Here is a 26,710-nt window from a genome sequence, read left to right as displayed (position 1 = left end):
CATATTTGCCACTTCCCCGATATGTAAGCTAACAACAAATCCTCATTACATTAAAGCAATTACACAATTTACAGTTGCCATTCATAATGTATTTTGGAGACAAGGTTGCAGCTCGTGTACTGTTTTCCATTTTGAGCATTATGATTAAATTAGATATGTATTTTGTAGTTTTGCCTTTTCTGTGGCTGTCCAAGTTGTTGAACTCCACAGTTCCTGACAGCCATGGCTAGTTGCAGCAGGGCGTAGGAGGACTTGCTCATGACTTGTCAGAATTGTCAGCTATCATACTGTAAGACATTCTCTAAAATTAGCCGGTGCATTAAGACTGAATGCCCCTCTCCTGCAGGGAACGGGTCATTAATTTACAGCTTACAACTAAATCCTCCCTTGATGCATAGCTCATTTTAGATTGTTAGATTGTTGTGTTGTTGATATTCATGCCATCCTGCAGAGCTACAGCCAGGTGAAAAAAGCAGGTAGGGGGTTTGAGTGATGGCAAATGATTACTACTGTTTACAGGTGAATCCCCCACATTTTTAAAATATACCCAACTTTGTTATCTAAGATATAAATGTCTGATTAAACGCATGCTTCTGCCCAGCACTTATGAGCTACCAGCACCAAACCAATATGACAGGCCTGTATTGTGAGGCTGGTAATGTTCACTTTTTTGTGTCAGAGAGGTGTTGTTGATGTAGCGCACAGGATCATAGTGAGAGGTGTTTGCTATAATCTGCCCCCCTTATTTATGTAAATGGGAGGGTGAGCAGAACATTTGAGCAGGGGAGCATTGCTGTTAATGCAAGGGGAGTGTTTGTGCACCCAGAGAGTGACGGTTTAGCATTTTGTAGGAGCACCATTGAGAACTGAAATGGCCCAGCTTCATTGTGCAGGAGCCTGTGTGCTGTTTCTGAGGCAGGCTTTGTGTACGAATGCGAGTCCCTGCGGATATCACACCTGAAGATAAGGGAAAATAGAAAATAGTTTCATCAAGTTTTGATAAGTCCATTTGCAAAGAAAAACCCTATTGACAATACTGATATACTGATAATAAATCAGTATCTGTTGCCTATCTGAGCACACACTGACTTTCGCAAAGCCAGTGAATCACAGCAGTATAAAACCTAATATTGATTTCTTTTTTTTTTTCTTTTACCTTCAGTCTTATTCTTGATTGAACAGGAGTCATGCCGGTACAGAGATCACAGCAGCTCAGCTACTCTGTATGTAATATAGACAAAACACTGAGGAAAATACAAAGAGAAGGCTGAGGACAAAGAATTGTATTGAAGAATAATAATAAAAAAAAACATGTGGTAGGTACATACAGATGTAGAGAGTCTTAGATAAGGGTGGTTGACGTGAAAGACCAATGAGAAATACGTAAATGGGAAGGCCTTGAGAAACGTTGTACACTAACAAACAAAACAGAAATATTGAAAGGATGAAGAGGAGGAGAGTGTTAAAGTGTGGCAAGAGAGCACAGTGAAAAGAAGAGGCACATGCAGTAGGTCTGAAGTGAAAGTTGAGATTAAATGTTAAGAGCCAGGAGCTGTAGATTGCTTTAAGAGACAAATACTCAAAGAGACTTTCTCCATATGGAGTATGAAAGAGAAAAAGATTAGTAAGAGTGGTAGAGTGGAGATGAACTTTGTGATGAGGCTTTAGGGCAAAGACGAGCGCTGGGGGCGGGAGGTCTCGGGCGCACGGACCGCGTGGGCGTCTCTAAGTGCACCTGCTATTTTTGCTCATGTAGGTGCAGCGGTGCAAAGTGCTATTAGGGCTGGATGAGGTGCAACACAAATCAGAGGATGCAATGATTTAATAAATTCACTCTTGGCCAGTCACATCACAGTCTCATCCTTTGGAAACAGCCATCACAGTCACTGTTATGCACAACAACAACAACTGTTTAACAAATGGAGAGTGGTTTCTCCAGGTGTTAATAGTGCACCGCATCACTTTGACTGTTTTTTTGTTTTGTACCAGTTGAATTTCTCACCACAAAGGATGCACTGTAATGCATGTTATACATATCAGCCCTGATGCACTGCAACTTAAAGGGATATGGCAACATTTTTTTCATGTCTTGCCTCACTCCCGAGTCCATGACAAGCAGATAGACACCATCCTTTCGACTGTGCGTGCAGTAACAAGGGAGATAGAGCCCGTATCGCCCGTAATTAGCTTAGCTCAAACGCTGGAAGTGTATAGGTAGTGTTAGCCTGCCTCCTACCCAAGCCGAAATCAGCAGTCAGAAGCTGATTTCGTTTTAGCTCTTAACTCTGTAAATATATCACTTTATCAACATTTCAAACATTTTTAGGCGAGAAAGTAGCAATTTAGATCAGCAGTATGTCGTTAATTTGTCTAAATAGCAGCTGTTTACAATTTAGTTTGGATGAATTCGGCGCTACTCAAGCTAGCCGTTGTGACCAACGCACTTCTGGTTACTTCTGGTTACCCGTTGTTCTTTACATACAGAAAACCATGGCGATAGAATTTGTGCTTTTACTTTGAAATAGGAAGCTAACCTACCCTCGATGTAGCTAGCTTGAACCAAAATAAACCATCTTTTCTTGAACCCTCCGTTTTGACCGATCTCGTCCCGTTACTGGCATTTGATCGTTCAAGATGCCTTACCAGAGAGTTTTGTCAGCTCTGAGACGAAGATCGGTCCGTTTAGAGTTGCTGAAGAGTGTCTCTGATGAGTTTAGGTGGAGGCAGGCTAACACTACCTATACACTTCCAGCGTTTGAGCTAAGCTAATTACGGGCGATACGGGCCCTCCCTTGTTACTGCACGCACAGTCGAAAGGATTTTACAGTACTGTATCTGCTTGTCATGGACTCGGAAGTGAGGCAAGACACGTTAAAAAAAAAAAATGTTGGCGTATTCCTTTAAGAAAACTCCACATTGGCCTCATTCCTGTGCATAATTATGTATTGTGTTGTTCAAATTCTTAATCTTTGCAATCTGTTGTGAGAACCTGAAGAAGAGAGAGCGGAGTATAAAGAAAATATACAGAGTCAAGGTCAGAAAAAGTAAGCAAGAAAAGCATGATGGCAAACACTAAGCAACTGAAGAAGCAAGGAGAGGAAATAATGAAGAGGAGGTGGACAGCTGCAGAACAGAGGTGGAGGCAGACGAGGGATGATGGGAGATGGGGGAACGGAGCATTTCGGACAGATAAGGGCGAGGAGAGAAACCAGGAGGAGGCTTGAGTCAGGAAGGGAGAAAGAGGAGAGTATGAAGAGGTAAAAAGCGAGAATGGAGATACGGGCAGCCGGCGTGAGGAGAGGAGTAGTTGTGAAAGAAGAGCAGGAGATGGACAGAGGATGAAAAGATGTAGAGAGAGGGGGAGAAGAGGAGATGGCGGGCCCCTCAGCAGTCAACACTAATGAAGAAGAATGAGGATCCTCAGCTGCTTGCTGGACCTGCTACTGACCTCACACACACACACACACACATCCAGAAAGTTTCACACACCTACACTTGAATATGCACTCAAAAAATTCATGAAGCGAACATGTAGCTGATTCACCTCATTCTTATACGTGAATAAATATTAAGTGTATTGTAGCTTTCTTTAAATTCTCAATCTTTATATCTGTTCTGAGATGTTTCTGTCAGATTAAAATCTCAGACACTGGAGTTTCACACCGAGCATCTAAGTTAGTGTCGGTTGCTTGCAGTGTTTTTTTTATGTATGCACTATCCTCTTTCAAAATGCAGAACTTTTCTACAAAGTTGCTGTGCCATAGAGCAGATAGCACTGTCTTATCCGTAGACACTATCCTGTGACTCCGCGCATGAAGTGAGTGAGTTTGTGCCCACTAGAGAAAACAAGAATAAAGCTCATAGGTACACAAAGAAAGACAAATTTAAGATATTAACAAATGTTCAGTGGTTGTCTTTCACAGTTTTGCAAAGGTGCTGAATTTATTTTAAAAGGTGACATTCATTTGGAGCACTTTTTTTTGTCAGATTCCTGTTTCTCTTCTCTCAGTTGAAGGTCTGTTTGTGCCTCATTAGCTGTGACTACCTACAGACAAGAAAAAATAAAGCCTGAAGGAATCCTTGAACAGTTTTTCCTCCCCAGCTCACAGTTTTGAACAAATGTTAATAAAGACTCACAAGAACATAGCACGCACCGAGCAATGAGGAATGTCTGTTGACCAGAAGTTTTCCTTTCCCTCTGCTTTTATTTCTGATGTTGCAGCTCATCAAAGAAGGTGTCTGTTAAACCCACCTCTGTTTGACTGTTTTATTTGTGTATATATAGAATATATATGATTAGCGTTTTTTTTTTGTTTTTTTTTACAGTTATCTCAGTCAAATTACTTGTAAAGAATCCAGAGCGGCATTCAGCCACATTGAATCACATGACACCAGGCCCGCACACGTGGACAAAAGAAGTAGCCCACATACTTTAGACAGGTGTTGTGATCCCAGGGTAAAGCTGCTGCCAATCTGGAGCTTTGACACAGGCAGGAAATAGCTCAGTGGTGTGGACTAATATGCCAACATGCGTCAACATGCCAACAGTGTGACTGCAGGGCACCGCCTTGACTTAGAGGTTAAGACACTGACTAAACACTGAAGCCTCCTTTGGGATCCTGCTGTGTTACAGCTTCCCTGTCATCTCTCCATCTCCATCTCTACAGTTTTTTCATTCATGGATGAAAACGGCAAAAACTGTAAGAGAGATAAAAAGAAGACAAATGTAGTAGGCGTCATTCTTCAAAAATCCAGGTTCAAACAAATGAGTAATTTATCTTTTTTTTTTTTTTTTAATCTATTTGTAGGCTTATTCTGAAATGTGCCGGCAGCTGGCACTGTTTAAAAGGCAAAGGATGGTGATCCTAAATACTGATTTGATTTGTCTTAATTATAGTTAAAAAACCACCCATGACATTATTGTTGAAAGCTTCCTGACTTAAAGGGACTACGAGGAGTTTTGGTAAGCGAAGTGTTTTCACACTACATTTTCTATGAGCCTCCACGCGCACAGTGAAATTCTTGGACCGGCGCAAGACGGACGAAAGCATAAAGAATGTTTTGAAATCAAGAATGAAAGTCGGAGGTTTGAAGACGATCAGATACCGTCGTAGTTCTGACCATAAGTGGCCTTTCGGCGGCGTTATTCCCATGACCCGCCGGGCAGCGTCCGCGAAACTGAAAGTAGGAAATGCTGGGCGAGCTGACCACTAAATAATAATAACAAAATAACGATAGACAAAACTATATATTTATCGAAGATGGACCCATTAACAAGTGTGGGTCTCTGTCCTCCCCCTCTCTTTCCTCTCAAACCCAATGTCAAGGCCCTAAGCCCCTCCCACCTTGTGCCGTTTCTGTTGGAGGTATTTTCCAGTTTAAAGGGAGTAACCTTGCGGTAAAGCTGAATTATAATTTGGTAGTATACGTAAAAAATGAATTGAATTGAAGTGACCATATACAACAGTTGGCCAATTTCGATCCATCCATGAGCTTTTTCGCTTATCCATGCAGGGTCACAGCTGACAGTGAGGGTGGTGTACGCCCTGGAAGGCCACAGTTGATTTGCATTATTTTTACCTCCCTTGTTTATTCACCGAATATTAAAGCAGGAGTAAGCGATCCGGTCGTTTTGGCTAACTTTTTGTCTGCCAATGGAGTTAGCAGCCCCCGCCCTCGTCATGGATCTATTGGTCCTCGTCCCTACGTCACCACATTCATGCGCATCCCTTGGCTGCACACACAGCCCTTCATGCCATTCTCTCTCCTCATTGGATAAAGGTTGTAGGATACAAGGAAGTATACAAGAAGTTTTCTCCTCGGCTTACAGCAGAGCAGAGTGACTGACAGACCCGTGTTTCGGACCAAACACTCTATATAAGTGATTGCTGTCGGAAGATATAACTATTTAAGACTTATATTAACTCAAACATTACGCTTACTTCTGCTTTAAGCCGTGTAGGAAAGTGTGCGGCATTTTGTGTCTACAGCTCATATTTGGACCTTCTCTTGTTTCTTTTACTGTGCCGTTGGGTATGAGTACTGAACTCTTTCAGCTAAAAAAGGCTGCCATAGTTAGCTGGGCAGCCATGCTTTCTTTTTCTATTGTTTGCAGAGGGGGGGTAAATACAAATGATAAGACCAGCAGCATACCTGTAATGCGTACATGTGTCTCCATGTTAACATTTAGCATTACTTCACAGAGTTTCATTTTTACAATTGGCTCATGCAAACATGACATATCACACATATTTTTTCTGGTCAGTCGTCATGGAAACATGACACTCAGCCAGTTTTGCAGCTTTTAGAAAAAAGGTGTGTACTAGCTGAAAAAAACATATAATTTATTTTTGCATCTGGTGCTCACCCTTGATCAGCGCCAGTGTGTGTGAAAACACCTCACGACACAGCGAGGTGGCTCAGGTGACCTTAAACAATTGATTTTGTGGCAATCCAGCCATAATGACTGATTTTCAACATACAACCTTGATGCCTTCAGTTTGGAGAAGTTGCCATTGGAAGGTCTGCATAGATGATGCAGTAGTGTGCGAGTGTGCAGGATAGTAATATTTTGCTTTCCAATTCCAATCGAGTCAGAGCTGTCATGATTTATTTCAAGCATGGTTGATTTTTACAAGCTGAATTTGTACAAGTGGACCTAAAACATAATGAAGGCTGCTGGTAGCTGAAGAGAATTTAGTGTTAGATAAAAGGGAGAAAAAAAGAAACAACAAGCAGCGGTTCTCAGTGTTTAATTGGTGTTACAGTAATTGTTTGTTTGTGTATTTTCCTTCAACTTGAGTGTTGCTTGCATTGTTTTGTTTGAAACATGGAATGGATTTGATAGACAAGATGGGTTTCTTCTTTGCTCCATGTTTCATTAATGACTTTTGCTGCCACAAATCTGTTTGAACATATGACATCGGAGATATTCAACTCCAGCTTGGACCCGGGTGTGTTTTATATTCTCCACATTTTCAAAGTGTGTTTGTGCCTCATTGCATTTTGGCCGTATGACCTTGAGGGTGCTCATGTGTATCTGAGTGGAGGGTTTGACGCTGGAGACGTGGTTTTTCAGACTTGCAGAAAAACAGCCAAATTTGTTATCATGAATAGAGGGATGGAGTTCAGGACGGTCATTAATGCCGGACTGGTGTAAACAAACACCTTGTTGAATATTTCTTTACAAATAACATTATTGGATTCTCAAGCAGGTCTTCCCTATATCATGTAACCATTGGTTCTCTGTTCACAATAGGGAAAGTCTGTCACCTCACTTCTCCTGTGCACACACACACACACACACACACACACACACACACACACACACACACACACACACACACACACACACACACATACTGTATATATATATAACACAACAATGTTCAGTCAGTTTGTTTTTGCTTTAGTCTATTTTTTTTATTTATCTTTAATGAATCTTCCTTCATCTGTCAATTTTGTTTTTCTGCGTCAGCTTCCTTTAAACCAACACCTTTCATCTGGCTTGTATGTCTGTCTGCAGCGTCTTTCTTTTTCTCCCCCTCTTTCTCTGGGACTACTCCTGTTTTTTGTCTCTGTTGTTTTATTCCGTCTAGCCTCCTATCTGTTTCTCTTTCTCTAAACCCTTTCTTTTCATTTTCTCTGGCCGCTTCCTTCATTTTTCTCTCCCTGCTCTGCAGTTGACTTATTGATTTCATTTTCATACTGTTGGCAGTTATTCCCTCTGTCGTAAACCATCAGCGTTGCCTCCTTTCACAGCGGCATTGATCATTGTACAGCCGATCACAACCAATCACCAGCGAGCGTCATTATCTGCTCTCACTCTTTCTCTTTTGTTGTTCGTCTTTCTTGTATTGTGTGCTCTGTGGGTTATATCTTTTAATGCAGCTATTCAGAGCTCCAGTGAAATAACAGCCCTGTACATTTGGGTATTTAGGGAGTGAATTAGGCTTCACTTTTCTTTCTCTTTTCTTTCCCTCAGACTCAGTGTTGTGAAAAATGACTCACTCAGGTTGGAAGCCAAAGGACTTTCACAGAAAACTGCATCACAAAACTTTCACAAGAAATTATCAGAAGCATACTCTTCTTGTTGCAAAGAAATTAAACTTTTACAGTGCCTGCGTTAGTTCATAGTTAGTGTTGTGTATGATTGGATTTGAACATAGTTGTGTGTCAGTCTCGAATTACTATTCAACCAAAATCAAATTGCGTTTTTTTGTCTGCTACAGCATAAATATCTGCTCTGTAAATCACATGTCCTGCTGTCTTCTCCTTGGGGGGAAAAAACTTAGCAAAAGGGAAAAAAATATATTGCGGTAAACAGACAAACTCAGCACACCCCTGTGGAGTCCATGGCACCCCTGGGAGTCAAGGAAATTCAGAGAAGTTGGTGCCATGTTCTTTTGTAAAACAGAACCATTACTATAAAACAGTTATAATATTGAAACATGGTGCTAACCATTTATCCACAGAGGATGAGACAATATAGTCCAACAACAGATGAAATGCTGAAAAGGAAGTCGACTATTTCCAGTGTTGGAGGGACAAACCTGATCAGTGGTTGTGTTTATTCTCTGTCATTTTGATGGACACAATAAACCTGAGCTACACAAAGATAAAGAGGAGGTGGGTTTGTAGTGTTTTCTTTTTTTTTTTTTTTTTAGAAATATGGATGCGTATTAAAAAGATAAACATTTATAATGTTAAAATAATGTCAATTTAGTTGTTAGCTGCTATCATGTCACTTGACTAGTTTGCAAGTCTAGGCTAATTTATGTCTGGACATGAGTGAGCATACAAACACAACATCTGATTATTATTATTATTATTTTTCTAATTATTATAACTCAAATCTCAATATAGAGTGAGGTCATTTTTAGCAGGGGTATTGGAACCTCTAAGATTTTGAACATACTGTGATGATCTGCCTCTTGTTTAATGATTTGTATTTCTCTTTGAAGACCATGAAATTATCAGAAAGTAACGTTTCACTCAACCGCCGCTGCCCCATCCCTCTATTCTCTTGCTTGCTCGACCACAGCTGCTCACGATCTCTGAATCACAGTTGCTGTATCGTAAACTCAAGTGGAGACTTAAGATGATGCTGTAATTGTAAATACTTCTGCTTTCATGTCAGCAGAGGTTTGGCCTTCACTTGTACTGTACAGTTTAAATGCAGATGAAATAAAGGTCCTCTCTGTGTACCATTTTTGTTGACAGTATCACAGAACCTTTTCTCCTCACTGAAGCTTTGTGCGTCTTTCAAATCAGATGACACATTTAAACAATTAAGCCATTAGGACATTTTTTAAAGGACATCTATGTTTCTTTTAATTATCAATTAAAAGATCTGCATCACATTAGCTGTGGTCAATTTGAACTCTTTCTAAACACCTGCACAGCATGTCATTCGTCAGACTTAGGCTTTGTGTACATTTTACTGCAACTTATATTACCAGTAAATGTGTCCTGTATTTGTTAAGCTGGATGTGATCATAAAGGATGGACTTCTAACTGGACATCTTGGCATCATGTATGATGCGTTTCCTTGAAAGCTTCATTGTGGCCATAGTGGGAGAGGAGACAATTGTTCCTCATCCCCTCAGAGATAGTTTTGCTATGCTAATAGGCACCATGTACTGCCTTAATGTGGAATACCCTTGTGATATGAAGTGCTCATTTAAATTCCTGCAGAGAGTGATATTGAAGATGAAACCTGACCACTGCTCAGCTAGGATCCGCAGACTTAGAACAAAGTGCTGAGCTGTGGTTTATAGACTGATGACTACACATCTCAAGCTTTAACTGGGAGGAAACTGTTACTCTGCAGTTTTGAACATTGCTTCCCGAGAGAAAGTAATGTGTGGACGAAATATTGGGGGAATATATAGGTGCAAAACAATATAAACTCCCGGTTTAAATGCTGTTAAGGAGTTATGTGAACATATCTAACCCGTAAGGACACTTTATTTACTTGACAGTGTTTTAAAATTGATCTAACAGACTGTCAAACAAAAGCCAAGTTCTGCTGAAAAATATCAGTAAGCAGAGATATGGACTTGTTTTTCTAACAGTTGGAGGAGATGTTTCAGTGTTAAACTGCTGCTGAAAAAGTCGTTGGTTGAGACATTTTAAAAGCAAGGTTAAATTCTGCTCTTTTGTAGTTATATTAACACCTCAAGCTTTTACTTGGAGGAAACATCTGTCATTGTGCACTGCTGCATAATAGACATGCTTGTTTTTCTTGCTTTTACAAAGTGTACTGCTTGGGTAATGAACACCTGAAGCTTTTCTGCGTCAGGAATCATAGACATGGAATTGCCTTTACTTGTATGATATTTATTAAGCCATTAATTTTCCACATTTTGTGACATATGCTGCCTATCACTCTCTTTGACAACCTCAGTCTGTTTAAGTAACTTTTCTTCCTTTTTCCATCTTTTCTGTCTCCTTCAGTCCTTTTCCACTCTCAATCTGTCTCCCACAGATTATATCTTTCTGTTTGCCTCTACTTCTCCATCTTACTCTATCTATCCCTCTCACTTTGTCTCCCTCTCTCTCAGCTCTGTACATAGGAGAAACCTTCATAACGTTATCGTAACGTAGATATTTTATTCTTTGACCGCTTTATGTCCATTGTGCACATTTTAGACTGTCTTAATTTTTTTTTTTATGAATACAATCATGACATCTAGTATTAAAGGTACATTGTATAGGAATTACTCCCATCTAGCGTTGGGGTTGTATATCGCAAGCAACTCAATTGTATTTTTCATGCTGCATTCACATGAAATTGGGCAGACGGCAGAGGGACAACAGCCGCTGCCCTTAACGACATAAACAAGTGGTCCATCAGCACGAGGCAAAACAATACAGCTGACAATATGTTGTCATGGCGATGTCGTATTGTTTACCTGACCCACGTTTTACCGACTTTCTCTCAAATTCTGTGACTAAAATGACATCTGGTTTATTACCGACGGCCGTCTGCCCGACTGCACGTGAATGCAGCATCAGTGTAACGCTCCATTCCTCCTCACTGCGTTACCGCGGTGACTTTTCACAGACGCCACCTGGACCTGAGCCGACAGCTCCGGTGTCTCCGGTGAGTTTCCGTGGTTTCCTACCGTCACGCTGCCACTGAACGTAAAAACATGGAGACACGACATGGCAGCCAGCACCGAGCTTACCGGAACACTTCAGTTTGTTGATGGGGGTGATTAATTAATGAAAAACATAGCCTATACTTTTGAACGAAATAATCGATTTTCGTGAATAGATAACAGTAGAAGTGTCCCTTTAATAATTTAAAAACTTGAAATGGCAATTGGTCTCACCTGAAATCATGATTGAACCAGTGTGGAACTGTATGTTGTTTGTATGACCTCAAAAAATGGTCGTTAGAAAATCAACTTAAACTCAAAAAGTTATCTTCAGGTTGAGGTTAGTCAGATGGTTAAGGGAGCAGGTGAATATTTCATTCCATTTTTAACCAAATTGAAATTTATTACAGTGTAGAATAAAATTATAATGAATGGTACTTGTAATTAAGTTATTCAAACTTTTTGGGGGGGGGGGGGACTTTAAGGTGGATACAGTTCTAATTTTTATAATGACAATGTTCGAAGAATGGGACAATGTCAAAGGGACCACTCATGCTGATTAATGTGCGTCATCTAAATCTGCAGCTCAGCTCTTGGCTGGTGCTGCTTTCAGTGAACTCAGACACCAGTAGCCATCAGCTGGTTACCATAGTGAAGCATTGAACAGAGAGTGGTGAGAAATACAGCTTGATGATGTTGCACTAGAACAATGGATAGCAATGGATAAAATCCTGCTTGGATATCATTTGACAACTTGAACTCATCATGAAGAGCAGTGTGTTTGGCCTTAGGATGAGTTTGAAAAAGAAAAAGAAAAAAACAAGTTTGTTGACATCTTGTTTGAGACCAGAGAGTAGACTAGATAATCTTTCTAAAATTATTATTTTTAATTATTTGATTCTTGTTAGTTCCTCATCTTAATTGAAGTTAAACACAGGATTGCTGGGAAACAGTGGAAGGTTAACTCACCAGTGTAGCCTACAACACACACACTGGGCAAGACAGAACAACTGGAGGTACAGCAGTGGGCTATGCCAGCCATGAAAACCAGTGTGATAAAGTTGCTTCTAGAAAACAGGGCTGACTGTAACTTGGTGTGGCAATGCGTGTCAGCCCGTGTGCTGCCACTGTGCTTTGCCCTTTTGTATGCAAATTATTATTTTCTTCAGCACTGGCTGCTGCACAACGACAACAAACGCGTTCCCTCGCACGACTCTTAGCCACTGTTGTGTTACACACTGAACTCTCTCTCACTCCGAGATACGTAACACTTGCTGGGTCTCTATCTGCCATATCTCTGTCTGCCGCTGCTTTTCCCTCATACCCCCTCCCCCTCCTGTTTCCCTTTCTTTTGTTGCGCTGCAGAGTGCAATCGAACAGCACATCAAACCAAATCTAGTGCGTCTGTTTCCTCTTTCATCTGCCTCGAGGTCCCCGGTGGCCCCGCAGACGCCTCGGAGCTTTCGAACAAGGCAAGGGCCGAGGGGGTGGCGGCGGGTGGGGTGCAGAGACATGGAGGGAGGGAGGGAGGGTGGAAGGAGAATTGAGGATACCCACAACTGCCTTCTAAGGAGATACTTTCAGCTTTAATACCCCGTACCCTGTGTAGCTGTAGCCTGACCTTTCTTAGCCTCGCCTTACCCGTCTGGTAGCACCGCCGGACCCAGAATTCAACACAACCCTGTATTGTGTTGTGTTGAATGCACCCTAAGCTGCATAATGCAATTGACACACTTTTTTTTCCCCCTGGATGCATTTCACACCAATATTCTGGTCAGCATTTCATCGGCCCCGTACACGTGCGCCTAGGAAGGGGTTTTGTGGAAGAAAGACCACCAGCTGGGATAAGAGAGGACAGCAGTGGGGCTTTTAGGTGGGTTTTTCACCGGCTTTTGTTGCCTCAAAGCAGCCGCAACATTATCGGAACAGTCCACTTTGTACCAGCCTCTCTTTTGTGTCCTATTGTCGCTCAATCCATCAGTCTCTCCACCCCCTCTTTCTCTTTATGAGTTGAAGCCTGCCTCTCCTTTGTGATCGCTCTCCAATTCACACCCCATTCTCCAAAAAGAGATCAATTTTTTTTTCCTTTTTTTTTCTTTCTCTCCTCTGGCTTTTTTGTAAATAAATAAATACCATTGTGTTATTGTTTGCTCGCAGAGCTGTGTTGACAAGTTGACTTTAATGTGAAACTTTGAAAATAACTTTTTTATAGTTGCTCTCAGTTACACACAATTTTCTGTCTCGCAAATGCAGCACGTTATTTAGACTGTACTAGAACAATGACTAATGACCTCTGTGGTCATTTGTGGGTTTTTATTTTTTATTTTTTTGTCCAGTAAAATCATTCATCCAGTACATCTTCCTTTGTGCTTCCAAATGGATGATCTGCTTTCACTGCCCATTCTCTCTGTTTACACTGACTCACCCTGCTGCTGCATAATGTACTAATAATAATGTGCCCAGAGCTACTGTATAGGTGTGCACATCTCCCAGTGCTTTAAGCAGTAAGATACAGTGGCAGGATAAAGTAACTGTTGTGAAGTAAAAAGTATCTTTGGTATTAGTAGGTGTAGGTTAGAGTTTTGACAAAAAAGTAAGTAACATCACCTGATGTGAGCCATGCCTGCAGAAAACAACAACTGCTAATTTGCATGAGTATGAAAGGGTTACAAGGTCGCGTCAAAGAGCTCAGATATTCATCCTTCAGATGTAACTGTTTATGAAGGCAGATGACTGGGGTTCACATTTACACAGCGGGTGAAGCTTCTGCTCTCCATAAAAAACACCACTGCACCCATGAAGTTTGGCAAAGAGCAACTTGAGTCTCCACAACACTATTTGGGAAATATTTTATGGGCCGGTGAATCTAAGGGTGATTTATTTGGGAAGGACATGCAGCGCTGTGTGTGGTGTGAAAAGGGCAGCTCGACATTATCGTGGGAAAATGAATTCCTGAGTTTATCTTCCAGGATAATGTCAGGGTGTCTGTCCACCCGCTGAAGCTCAGGAGAAGCTGCAGGACGATGACCCCAAACATCAAAGTAAATCCACTATAGGGTGACTTCAAATAGCCTTTTTGGAGAGGCCCAATCACAGCCCAGACTATGAGACCCAGAGACTATGTGGAATGACCTAAAGAGAGCTGCTCAAAACAGACACTCTCAGAGTGTGTCTGAGTTGAAGCAGCTCTTGAACATTGTGCAGGTATCAGCAGCAGCTACTGCTCGTCTATATTTATGACTAAGATGAAGATAATATCAAGTTTTATGACTAATTAAAGCAGAAAACCAGGGCCCGTATTCACAAAGAATCCTAGACTAAAAGTAGCTCTTAGTGATGTAATTATGAGAAAAATCTTATAATTTCTCGAATTCTAAGAAAATTCTTAGAATTAGACCATTAGAATGAGGTTGGTATACCGGACAAAATGAGTTACGCCACTCAGACCGGAGAAGGCACGTGCAAGCCAGATAAGCGTCTTTACGACAATACGCGCTAAAGCTCATGGGAAATGCAATCTTCATTCCGGCAAAACACTACCGCTTTTGTCCACAGGGATCGCCAAAATCAACACAGAATGAAAGTTCTTTGTAGATGCTTTAAGGAATGATGAACTACTCTTGTACAGTGAGTCACTGTGGCAATGTTAAGCAGGTGTAATCTTCTAGTTCAGGAAGTTTATATCTTCTTAGTCACAGTGGAATCTCAGCTTTAAAAACATGCATGGTGGCTTTTGGAATAAATCAAGGAAGTCAGGGAGTTATTTTAGTTGGCGCACATTGCATCATTGATTCTGCATGAATCTGATGTTTGATTATTGATAACTGTGAGTGCTGATCCGACAGTTTTGATGATTTATTAAGCAACAGGATTGAGACAGGATTTGTGCTTCTCAAGTGGATTTGTTGCTTTCCTCTGTTGTATAAATAGAACATCTTTGAGTTTTGGACTGATTGATTTTATGAAAAAGTTACGAAGAGGTTATTAATAATGAAACTATTCTTTAATTGCCCTCATAGCTCCTAGTTATTGATAAAAGCGGTGGATTATCCATGTATCCCAAAATGAACTTTGTTAGCTGAGACAATCTGTGCAGTACGTGTTCCCTCACACATCCTCCTCCACATCCATCCCTCCATCCCTTGCTCATGGAGTGGTCAGGCCAATCAACCACAGAGCCTTAGCCTATCACCTGGGAACCCCAATTGCCTGCCAGTCATCAGATAAAATGGATTTTCAATTGAGTCAAGGCTCCCAGGTTGGGTCAAGTAAAATGGAGGGTGGACATACTTGTGCTGCTCCTCCACCTCTCCCAACTAGTGTTTGTTGTTTGTTTCTCTCCTTCTGTCTCCTACTGTGTTCTGCCCCTGTCCCTCTTCTCTCACCACTCTCCTCATGCTGGCCAGAGCCACATGACATGAACATAGGCTTGTTGTAAAAGCCCAGATACCAGTGTACTACATATCTTGGAGGTGGGGAGGTGTAACCCCAGCAAACACTTAAACTCTGGATGCATCTCCAATTAGAGCAACAGGTGAGAAATCCATTAGTTTTTTAGTAGGGGAGTATCGGTGCACAGTGTATTGAGTACTTCTTTCTGTTCACACCGTTGGCCAGCAGCACACCACCTTATTTATCATTGTAAATTTAATCTGTCTGTTTTTTGGAGTAAGTGATCAGTTTAAAATATAATGAACAGATTAACTGATAATAAATAAAAAAGAGGTAGTTCATCTTTAAGTAGTGAACATTGTATCTGGCTAGCCTGAAATTGACTTAGACACAATCTTTTTGGTGTTTTCTCTTCTCCACATCCCACCCTGTTATTCTCTCTCACCACATTCTCCATCATGAATGTTTGGACTTTTTTTTTGTTGTCACAGTGAACATTGCACATTAAAAATGTTGGTCTTATCCCAGGTGAATACAAAGTAGATAATCCCAGGGCAAGGATACCATTGTAACATATTTTGCACATTTGTACTTCATGACAAGGACTTTACTGTGTAAGTCAGGGGATTGGATTTTTCTTATTGTCAACAATTATCAAGGCCCAAACCAATCTGTTCTTACAAGGCCTGATATATCTTACTCTTGTTGTTGTACAACTTCATTGTTGTCCAGAAACTGTTACAATCATGTTTCCTATCATGAACTACTCTATTGAACTACTCTATTGTTTATTACGAGTCATGAAGGTAAAGATCAGTTTTATGTCAGGCAGGCTTTTGAAGAAGTTTATTTTGAATGATGAAATTCTTTCAGATGTGATCATAAGAATAAAACATAATAATAACAACAACAGTAGATCTTCTTTTTAAGTCCTCAAATTTTTTTTAATTAGTTTCATACATATTAAAGAAATCTATTTTTTCTTTATAAGTGTAAGAGGTTTTCTTTGGTCTTTTCTTTTTTAAATAATAGATCCACTTTTCTTTAAATGCATTTCTTTTCAAATATTTATCATTGTTATTTCAGGTTGCATGCAAATCAAAAGTTTTCTTGAAAGTTGAAGGAAGTGTGAGCAACTTAGTGATACATGCAGGTCCACAGCTACGTATCAGATCTGGTGTTATTGACCTGACAAACTGTGATGTACAGGTCAAAGATCACTGCCGCCTGTCTGTCACTGCTGCTGTTTGTGAATGCATGTGAGCAAGTCTTCCTCTCTTTTCTTTTCGAGCTGGAGAGCGGCCTCACTCCTGAACCTGCACGCATCTCTATGACAGATTTCTATTTTGAGTTGATGCTCTTATCAGTCGCTTTATTTCTCTTTTAAGTGAACAGTTGAATACAGAAGCATTCAAGGAGAGACTATATGCATTCTCAGGTCTGCATTGAAGTTATTGTGCTATATATAAACACCTACAACTCAGAGTCAGTGGAGTGTGGAGTTAGAGCAGAAAGGAGAGAAGTTGGAGAGAGAGGAATACAGGCTTAAAAAAAATGAAAAAGTGAATGATTGAAGAGTGGATGAGAGGAGAAGAGAAGAGATGATGTAGTGGAGCAAATAGGAGAAGAGGACAGGAGAATGGGAGGTGAGGAGAGGACACCTCAGGGATGAGATGAGAGGACGGGGGACGGGAGCCATATTGATCATTCTGCTCTGTGAGTCTCTCTCTGTGGTTTTAATGGTTTGAGTTTCACAGCTGGCATTAACTCTGCGGTGCTTAGAACAGATAACATGCTCCCTTCACTCTCACACACACACACACACACATACAGATACACACACATGCACATACAGTACATACATACACACTGTCTATATCTCTTTACCAGCAGGCTACGGGTCAATGCACCCCTGGTGTTCAGTCAGTTCAGCTCAATGCATCGTTCCACATGGGCTACAGGAGATATGCCGGAGGTTCAGTGGGACCAGTTCCCTGCTGCTGCCCTGCCTCTGAAACTGAGCAGAATCTATGTGCGAAACCAAAGCAAATCAACACGAGTGCTGATTTTTTTGATTAAAGTATAATAATAATAAAAAAACATAATTATACACCATTGAATTAATTGCTGTAATGCTAATTCAAAATGTATTTTTTCACTGCTTGTTTAATATATCTGTATAGAAATGTGTGCCACTGAGGTTATTTTCACCATATAAATCCTTGTTTGCATAACAAGTGCATAAGTAAATTGTGTGTCTTTGTATGCAAGGCTTAAGTTATCCTTCATTTATTTTCCAAATGCAGCAGATCTACTGCTGGTTATGTTTACTTTCTTTATCAAGCTGTTACCATGACAGCATGCTGATATTTCACTGAATGCCATTAGTTTAGAAAGTATTTGATAACCCAAAGTTTTACATTTAAATTGGAACATTTGTAACATTTCTAATAGTTGTGACAAATTATTGAAACAAAGAGTTTCAATGATGGCGTCAGAGGTAAAGTCATAGGATCAGCAAAATCATGAGAATTCATCCTCTGGGAACTATGAATGTCGTCACATAGAATTTCATGGCAGTCCATCCAATATGTGTGTAGATATTTCAGTCTGGACCCCGAGACTTTAGGTTCAGTAAGGGGATTTGTCTGACATCACCAAGTGCACACAAAGAAATGATACTGTATTGATCTTGATTCTAAAGTTTTACTGCAGCTATGCTTCAACTCTATTTAATAAAAACTATTACTGATGAAATAATATTACAATCCAAGGGTCTAATATCATAAGAGCCTGAGTAACTATGTGGGAAATGAAAAAGAAAATGACTTGCACAGCAGGAGATTTTATATCACAACTAGTGAAAAGAGAGTCACTTACGATTAATCAGGAAAAAAATAAAAGTGCAGTTTCAGCCTCTTTGAGGTATAGTTGTGTTTTTTGTGAAATTTGATGCAGACATTCATGCCTCCCAGAGGATGAATCATACTTACTTTGGTGGTGATTCATGAACTTTTCATCTTGCACCACCGTGTCATCAGTTTTAATTTAGTACAATATTTAGCTTTATGACCGAATACCTGCAGTTCGATGACCATCCCATCATCCACGGCTGTACCTACTTTATGTTTACTACCAATAGTGCGTTTCCTGCACTAAAATGGTGAGAAAGGATAACATTAGCTTTTAGACATCAACATGTTAGCATTGTGTTATCCATGCCCAATTCTAACATGTAGCACAGAGTCTAAATGAAAAAGAGCTTGACCGTCTTCAGGCTGTACAGAATGCAGCTTCACAGCTTTTAAAAAGAGCACACATCAGCCCAGTTTTAGCATCCCTGCATTGGTTACCAGTCCATTTTAGATTTAATCTGGTACTTACTTTTGAATCTTTACACAGTCAAGCTCTCCTAACCTCTGATCTGATTCAACTTCGTACTCTGAGGTCATTAGGTTAGAGACTGTTGGTTGAAATGCCCTGCCTCTCTCTTAATGATGCTTTGAATCTGTTGATTCTTTTAAGAAGTAGCTGAGGACTTTTCTATTTGAGCAAGCTTTTAATTAGACAAGGGTCTTTATGCCTGTGAATAATATGCTGTTATTCATAATGTTTTATGTCTCCCTGTTTATTTTATTGTGAAGCACTTTGTAATTTTCTGTGATAGATACATTTTACTTACTTAGTTACAGAGCTGCTAGCCTGGCTACACACTCCCTAACCTTATATCTATCTAATTAAAACGATACATTTCACATTTCTTGATTTTATTTAGATTTCTGCAGAGTAAAGTTTAAATCACATGTCCTTGTGTATCACAAACCTATTCATAGCTTGGGCGAATCCTGTCTGTGCCAATTCCTACCTGCTTATCAGAAACAAATCATTGTAATCAGAAAAATTAATTGCTCCACATTGTGTGACCTCAACAAATCTATTGAATAATAATTGTTCTCTCTTCAAGTCCGTCCACCCATTACTTGCATGAACCTCCTTTCATGGAGTATGTGAAGGAGAAAGGGCGATCTCAGATAAACTCTCACTAAGATGGCTAACAAACTGAATTCATCATGGTGCCGCTGTTTGAAAAATACACTGCATTCGTCTGTAGTGCGATGAGAAAATCAAGTACATACACTGTAATATATCTGGCTCTCTGTTTATTGGGATCCTATCTGGGAGATGAACTATTCAGGGTTAAGCCACTCCGTTGTAATCAGGTTGGTGATCATGGCTACGTTCTGTCTTGTTGGATGTTGTCTCTGGGAAAGCATGAGTAATTACTAATAAGGCTTCAAAGAGTGTATTGACTTTCACATAGAAAGACATTCACCAGCGCTTAAAACACCCATGAGCATCCTCCTCATGCTCTGTAACTCAATATCTGACTAACAAGGTGCTGTATATCACCAAGCTTTATTGAAATAGGAACAGGTCTCCATAGTGGGAAAAAAGCTCTATTCATGTTGAATAGTTATCACCTTGGCTTAACAGGTTGCCCCCTGTCTTGATCGTGTTGCCAGGATTTCAAGGTGTTAATTGATCATAGCTGGAGAGCACACAATCTGAGTGAAGCCGTCTTGGCCGTACACCATAGCCTGGGAGTCACGCTGTCAGATCTACCGTCAGGGTCACTGTGCTGCTTTGGGTTTCTAAGGATTTTATTGATCTGTGGTTGAAGGTTCGAGGTTACACTTCTTTGATCAGTGGTATGTATCTGCTTTCAAATAGGACTCAGGTAGACCTGGTAGTCTATAGAGGTCACCAAGTCTCCCCCCTCAGCGGAACAGAGCACTATGTGTCGTGATTATAAATGAGAATTAACCTGAATCTGAAAGAGGTCACCGGTAGATCTCCTGCATTATGAGCGAGATCCTGAGTGTTACATTCAAAGCCGGCCCCCACAAATTTCACCCCGATGAAAGGGTGGAAGGAATCTTTACTGAGTCCTATGAGATGCTTTTATTCTATGGTTCTTGAATGGGTACCTGTTGTTCCAGTTAGAGCCCTCTTAACCTCCAGGCCAGGTTCCTTTCTGCACCAAAAAAAGGTTTGAAATTTCAACAAGCAAGGAATTGAAGTGTTTTTTCTCTGTATGTGTGTTTTTGAGAGTTCAGTGATGGAAATATGTTTTATCGTTCTTTGAAATAGAACCTGCCTGAAAAATCAACAATATTACTGGCTTATGATAACTTATTGCATGTCTTTGCTACATACATCGGCAGACATTGCTGGAGATATAGTAGTCACAGGTAAGCCTAGGATCATTTAGAAAATACTTATTCATTGCTTCACAATCCTCAGATATGTCACTTTCCTCATCCATTACCACTGTGACATGTGAGTGGGACATTATACTGAGTCACTATATTTGTATGGGGTTATTTTAAAAGATAGTAGAAGATTGATATTATTGTGTTTGATGCCAGCCAATGACACTTCCACTGCTCAGATTTTCCCTCTTCTTACAACACCTCCTGACTTTGGCAAAGATATACTTTTGGTTGACCAAATATTATAACACTGTAACACTGCACTGACTATAACTGTCTGTTAATTAAAAGAAAATGATCATTTAAAAAAAAAGATAAGATAAGATAAGATAAGATAAAATGCAAAAAGTGCATCTTTATTTTGATCGAGATTTTTCTAATAAAGCGCTACAAAATGGGTAATGGATTGAAAAGGTTAATGGCCAAACCTCTTGTGCATTAGAGGGTGAAGGATGAAAACTGGGGATTATTTCATAGGTCAAAAGGAACAGTCCCATAAAAATCTGACAACTGCCAAACACAGAGTTGCATGCTGTTGCAATTTATTGCAGCATGAAAAAGCCTCCGCAGTAGCACTGGAGAGCTGAGTAACATCAATCAACGAGTTCACTTCACTCCATTACTGAAATAATCTCTACTATTACCCGGTCTGACCTTTCAATTGTGGTCAGTTAAAGCTGGGTAAGTATGCACAAAACATGAACAGTCCCTGCACCCAAGAACATCTCAAAGGTCAGAAGGTGTAACAGGGGTACAAATGGACTAATAATCCCTTCTTTTGTCTCTTTTTCTCTTAGAACCTGCTGGTCAACCGCGGATAAAGAGTGGGAGGAAAAGGGTAACATTGTTACTTGAGAAGGCTTTTACTTTGGCTTCAAGAAGCACTTTTTCTGTTCCTGGTTTAAATTATGAGAGAGTGGATTTGCTATTAGCATGCCTTGTTTTTAAAAGTTTCCTATTATGCTATTGATCTGCTGTATAATCAGTTAAAGTTGTTCTGCACTGCTTCATTTGACAGGAAGAGCTTTTTGAAAGAGTGTGTGTTAGGTTCATGTACACTTTAAATTTAGTAATCTAAAAGACGATTAGAAAGTATCTCTAAAATATAAGATGTAAAGATGAAGTCAGGGTCACTCCTCCATCAGCTGAATGAACTTGCGTCCAAACCTCTGCTGCTTCTGTACAAATGAAAAGGAAGGAAAGCATTCCAGGTTGGGGCCGAATCAGGTGCATAGGGACCGTCCTTGTTTTGATCTCTAACTGAAAGAGGGTTGTATTGCTTTTAAGTTTTATGGTTTTTTATTCTTTTTTAACCACACTAAACTCAGATAATCCTGGCCATGACTTTTAATTCATTAGACCTGTGATGTGTCATATCATTTTATTAAACCATTCATATCTGGTCTCATCTGTGTCTTGAGTTTCTTCTCTCATCTACTACTCAACTAGTTAATGCGCTAATTCAGCTTTAATACCCTGTGTATTTCATCTCAACTAAGTGATTTACTGATTCCTCAGTGGAAGTCAAACCACCTTTATGTGTTTTAAGACCACCTTTCAATGAAATGAAAGAAAAAGAAGTGACTGAACTTCACAGAGCAACAAGGAAATGAGCAAAACCTTGGTTTGTTCTGTGGTTGGTTAATGTCTGACTGACACTAGCTGCACTGCACTTCTTGCCTGCAACATGTCACTCCCTAATTAGACTTAGCATTTACAATTCAGACTTCAGGCTGAGCTCAATTTTACTAGGAAATAGTGACAATGAAAATTGCACTGCAAATTGGCAGCAACATTTTCTCTCAATAAAGATAAGATAAGATAAGATAATAAAGTAACTACAGTATATGTTTGAAATGAGGCCAAGTGTCATAAAGAGGACACATCAGTCTGAGCCAGGAAGACAAATAATAGTTGATGGAAACGCACGGAAAAATACAAATCCAGGTTTCTGTTGAACAAAAAAATCCATCAGCACACGAACAGCATCTGATGTTTCCATCCAAATCTCCCTTGAAATTGAACAGAACTACAGTCACTAGAGCCAATATCAGCAGACGACTGATCGACAAGAACATGTGGGGAAACTAACCCATCACAGGAGAAAAGGACAAAATCAGATGACGTGATTAAGGGCTCAAACAATGCCAAAAACATGATGGAAATATGGCATTTATGTTGTTGTCATGTATTAATACAGAGACTGTCAACACCCTCCTTATCACTCCATTATTCCATCTGTCACTATTTTTTTGACGACTCAGTCCCACTTTTCATCTGCGTCATCGTTCATTTGCTACATTTGCTTTTTTATCAAAACACCAACTTTTCCAAGAGAGGATTTTTTTTTTAATTGTATTCCTGAATGTCCCGCATGCATGATAAAAGAAGAAGTGCACTGGAGAAACTGAAGCATTGTGAAAAAACTTGAATGGAGAAAATACTGAGATTCAGACACTGAGGAAATATTGATTATTGACAAGAAAATTGATGGTAGCAAATAAAAGTCTGTGAATGTGTTCACAAATAAAATGTGTGGAACAATTTTCCATGTGCCTTGCTGATGTTTTTCTTAATCACAATGTGTGTGGTCATTCCTCCTATCAAAGCACTGATACCAGGCCCCAAGATGCACCTTGTTAATTCTAAAGAAAGTTTTTCACCAGGCATATGAAAACAAATAGTTTTTTCAATCTTCTGCAGCTTTTCGCCCCATACATCATGTACAGTATGGGGCGAAAAGCTGTATCTGAACCTACTGACTGACAATTCAATTTCCGTGCCTCTACAGAACCTCAGTGAAGTGTTAAAGTGACCAGGTTAGAGAACGGTTAGATCTACTACATCTAGTGCCACTGACAACAATTTGATTGCTACTGGTGCAACGGATGTCTTATATAGGTTTGTCTGGCGGCACTGTTAACACATACACCAGTTGCACTTCTGTTATATTACTGACAGGTAGAGTTTTACCTGTGCACAGTGTGCAGCCCCTGAATTCTGCGTCCTATAGTATTGAACAACATTTTCTGTTATTACTAGTAACCATACATGCTGTCTAATCAATTGGCGCTTAAAGGGACAACGAGGAGTTTCTATTCGGTTATAAAAAAGTCTCACGTTAATGTGGATGAATCTCCGCTACCCACACTTGTTAATGGGCCCATTTTCGCTAAATATATCGTTCTGTCTCTATCGTTATTTTGTTATTATTAGTGGTGGCGGAGATGCTGGTCGAGCCGACCAGCGTTTTTTACTTTCGGTTTCGCAACGAGTCATGAGAATAACGCAGCTGAATCGCCGTTTATGGTCGGAACTACGACGGTATGTGAACCTCCTTGAACCTCTGACTTTAATTCTTGATGAATGAAAACATGAGTCCGTCTTGCGCCGGTCAAAAGAATTTTACGGTGCGCGCGGAGGCTCATAAATGTAGTGTGAAAACGCTTCGCTTTTCCAAAACTCCTCGTTGTCCCTTTAAGTTAATGAAGCAATAATGCAAATACATACAGTACTGTGCAATAGTTTTAGGCACTATAAGTAAAGTGAAGAAGCTTCCCATGAATAGTCTTGCACACAGTTTTTCAAGGTACTTGACTGGCAGGTTGTTCAAACATCTTGGAGAACTTGCCATGGTTCTTCTGTGGATTGAGGCTCTCAGTGTCTTCTTCTGCCCACAGCATCCATGAAGCCACTGAAGAATGGCAATCTTATAGTTAAAACCTTCTTCCCCAAGATGTGTCCCTAAGCCTGATGTAATTTGTGGTTCTAACATCAAAAATTATACAAAGAGACAGACGCTTACTGTGGTGTTGAGATCAAATCCCTATCTAACCTAAATGCTCACACACAGAAACTAAGCTCAACATTCTGCCGTGGTTCCTGTTTCTGAACTAAAGAAAGGAGGCAAATGTTGTATCAAAATTAACATTCAAACAAAGAACAATTCTTACAAAAAACTGCGAGTCCCCGACCTCAGCCTTTAAGCCTGCGGAAAATAAAATGGCAATAATAAGGAGGACTGAGAAGGAGACTGCCCTCAGGCCTGAAATGGAAAATAATGAAAAAAGTAGATTGTAGGTAAGAAAAATGATTGTTTCAACATATTGTAATACAACCCATTTTTAACACTTTTTGATAGAGGAGAACAAAACATGAGGAAGGATTTTATATTTCCTTTTCAGAAACATGTGTTAGTATTTTTTTGTGCGAGCCGTGTGATTTTTTTCCAGCTGGATATTCCCTCTCAGCAACACTGAGGTGTACCCAGGTGTGCAATAATGTACTTGATTGACTTGTGGTAACAGGTTTGATTCAAGTGGCTACATTCTACCTGCTCGGGGTAATTCCTTGAGTTGTAGCTTTATATTCTGTAGTGAGGCTCTGGTAATTGGCTTTGAGCATGGAGTCAGGCTGGCAAAGCTCCGCCGCTATGCACCTCACTGTTGAGCAGTTGCACACAAATACACACACACACACACATGCGCGCACACACACGTTTGGGCATGAGCGGCCAATCTTAATAAAAGAAATGACACACGGGTGGAGGAGGGAGGGCAGGCAGAAGATGCGGTCACGCAGATGTTGCTACGGTAACAGCGGTGAGCAAGGAGTAGAAGCTGGAAGGCAGCAGGTTAGAAAAGAGAAGTGAGGAAGACGACATCCGGCGCATTCAAATGCGTCCTTGCTCTCTCCCTGTTGATCCCGTGTCATACCCAATTACCACTGCAGCAGAGGGGAAAGAAGGGGAGCGAGGAGCGGGCGGATGCTGGGGGTGGGGGGTTGTAGCTACGGTGGATGCAGACAGAGAAAGAGAAAGAGGAGTTCTCTGGTGGTGTCTGTTTGAACCTGTCAGGGATATGCTGCATGTGCATGTGCCGAGGTAAACACCCACGCCTGTCATTACACCTTTACAAGGGAAGGTTGTGGCAAAAATACCTCATAACCGCAGCTTCAAGAGCACGTGTGCGAGATGTGAAGATTCCAGTATTTGACAACTTCTCTGTGAAACGTGTGAGAAACTACGAGGATGTGCATGGAAGACAGACAGATTTCCCTCTGCACACACACTGGCCCCTGTTGTATATAATGTTGAGACAAGTTTCTCATGTGTATAGTGACAGTATATGAGTGGTGAGACAGGGAGGATATATAATGATATTGTTCCTATTAAAACTTGAGCCTTATTATCATATTTTTCATCAGTTAGTTTGTTTGTTGATTATGATTCATTGTTCTCATCAAACTAATTGCAGCCGCTAATTGTTTGTTTGTCAGTTTGTAATCAAGAAACAATTTAGCAAGATGATCTAAACCACTTTATTTGAAGTTAAACCTGAAATGCGACTCAATGATCATTCATTTCTCAGGTAAATTGAGTGTGCACAACTCCACCAGGTGCAGCAGGTCAAAGATGCTATAGAGAGTTGGTTTATGAATTCTGATGGATGCTCTGAACTGTTCGGCCAAAGGGCTTCATTGAGGGAGACCAAGGTGTTCCCAGGCCAGGAGGGATATAGTATCCCTCCAGCAACTTCTGGTTCTGCCCCGGGATCTCCTCCCAGTTTAACATGCCTGGGGCCTCATTTATCATTGTGGATACACCTTTTTTTACGCCATTTCCCCCCCGTTTTGTGCGTACGCACTTTTCTCCGCCAAATTTGGGATCTATCAAGCCAAAACCTGACGGGGAAAAGTGCGGACATTTACACCCATTTTGACCCTGGCGTACGCCTTTTTTGAGGAAGAGGAGGAATTGGCGACACCGTTGCTGAGTCAGAGAACTGCAGTGTGAGAGGGAGAGAGGAGCGCGGAGTACATTTAGAAGAGCACAGTATGATTTTTTAAAGTAATTGTGGTAGTGTTGGACCGTTGATGCTGGCAATCCAACCCGCTCTATAATAACACTAGGCTTTATGTTAATTGATAAACAGAGCGCAT

The 26,710-nt window shown here is 40.5% G+C and overlaps 1 protein-coding gene across 1 annotated transcript in view; it reads left to right on the top strand.

Annotated features, from left to right (window-relative positions):
* Positions 1-22,191, top strand: part of LOC310989184 (MICOS complex subunit mic25a-like) — a 97,588-nt gene extending 75,397 nt beyond the window's left edge. The window contains exon 8 of the mRNA XM_083976152.1: positions 21,568-22,191. Within this exon, the coding sequence (XP_083832278.1) occupies positions 21,568-21,591 (24 nt within the window). The 3' untranslated portion in view covers positions 21,592-22,191. The remainder of the gene's footprint in view (positions 1-21,567) is intronic.
* Positions 22,192-26,710: the final 4,519 nt, after the last annotated feature.

The sequence above is a fragment of the Trachurus trachurus genome, assembly GCF_905171665.1.
Source record: "Trachurus trachurus genome assembly, chromosome: 7".
Taxonomy (NCBI): Eukaryota; Metazoa; Chordata; class Actinopteri; order Carangiformes; family Carangidae; genus Trachurus; species Trachurus trachurus.
This window is presented reverse-complemented; position numbering and strand designations above follow the sequence as displayed.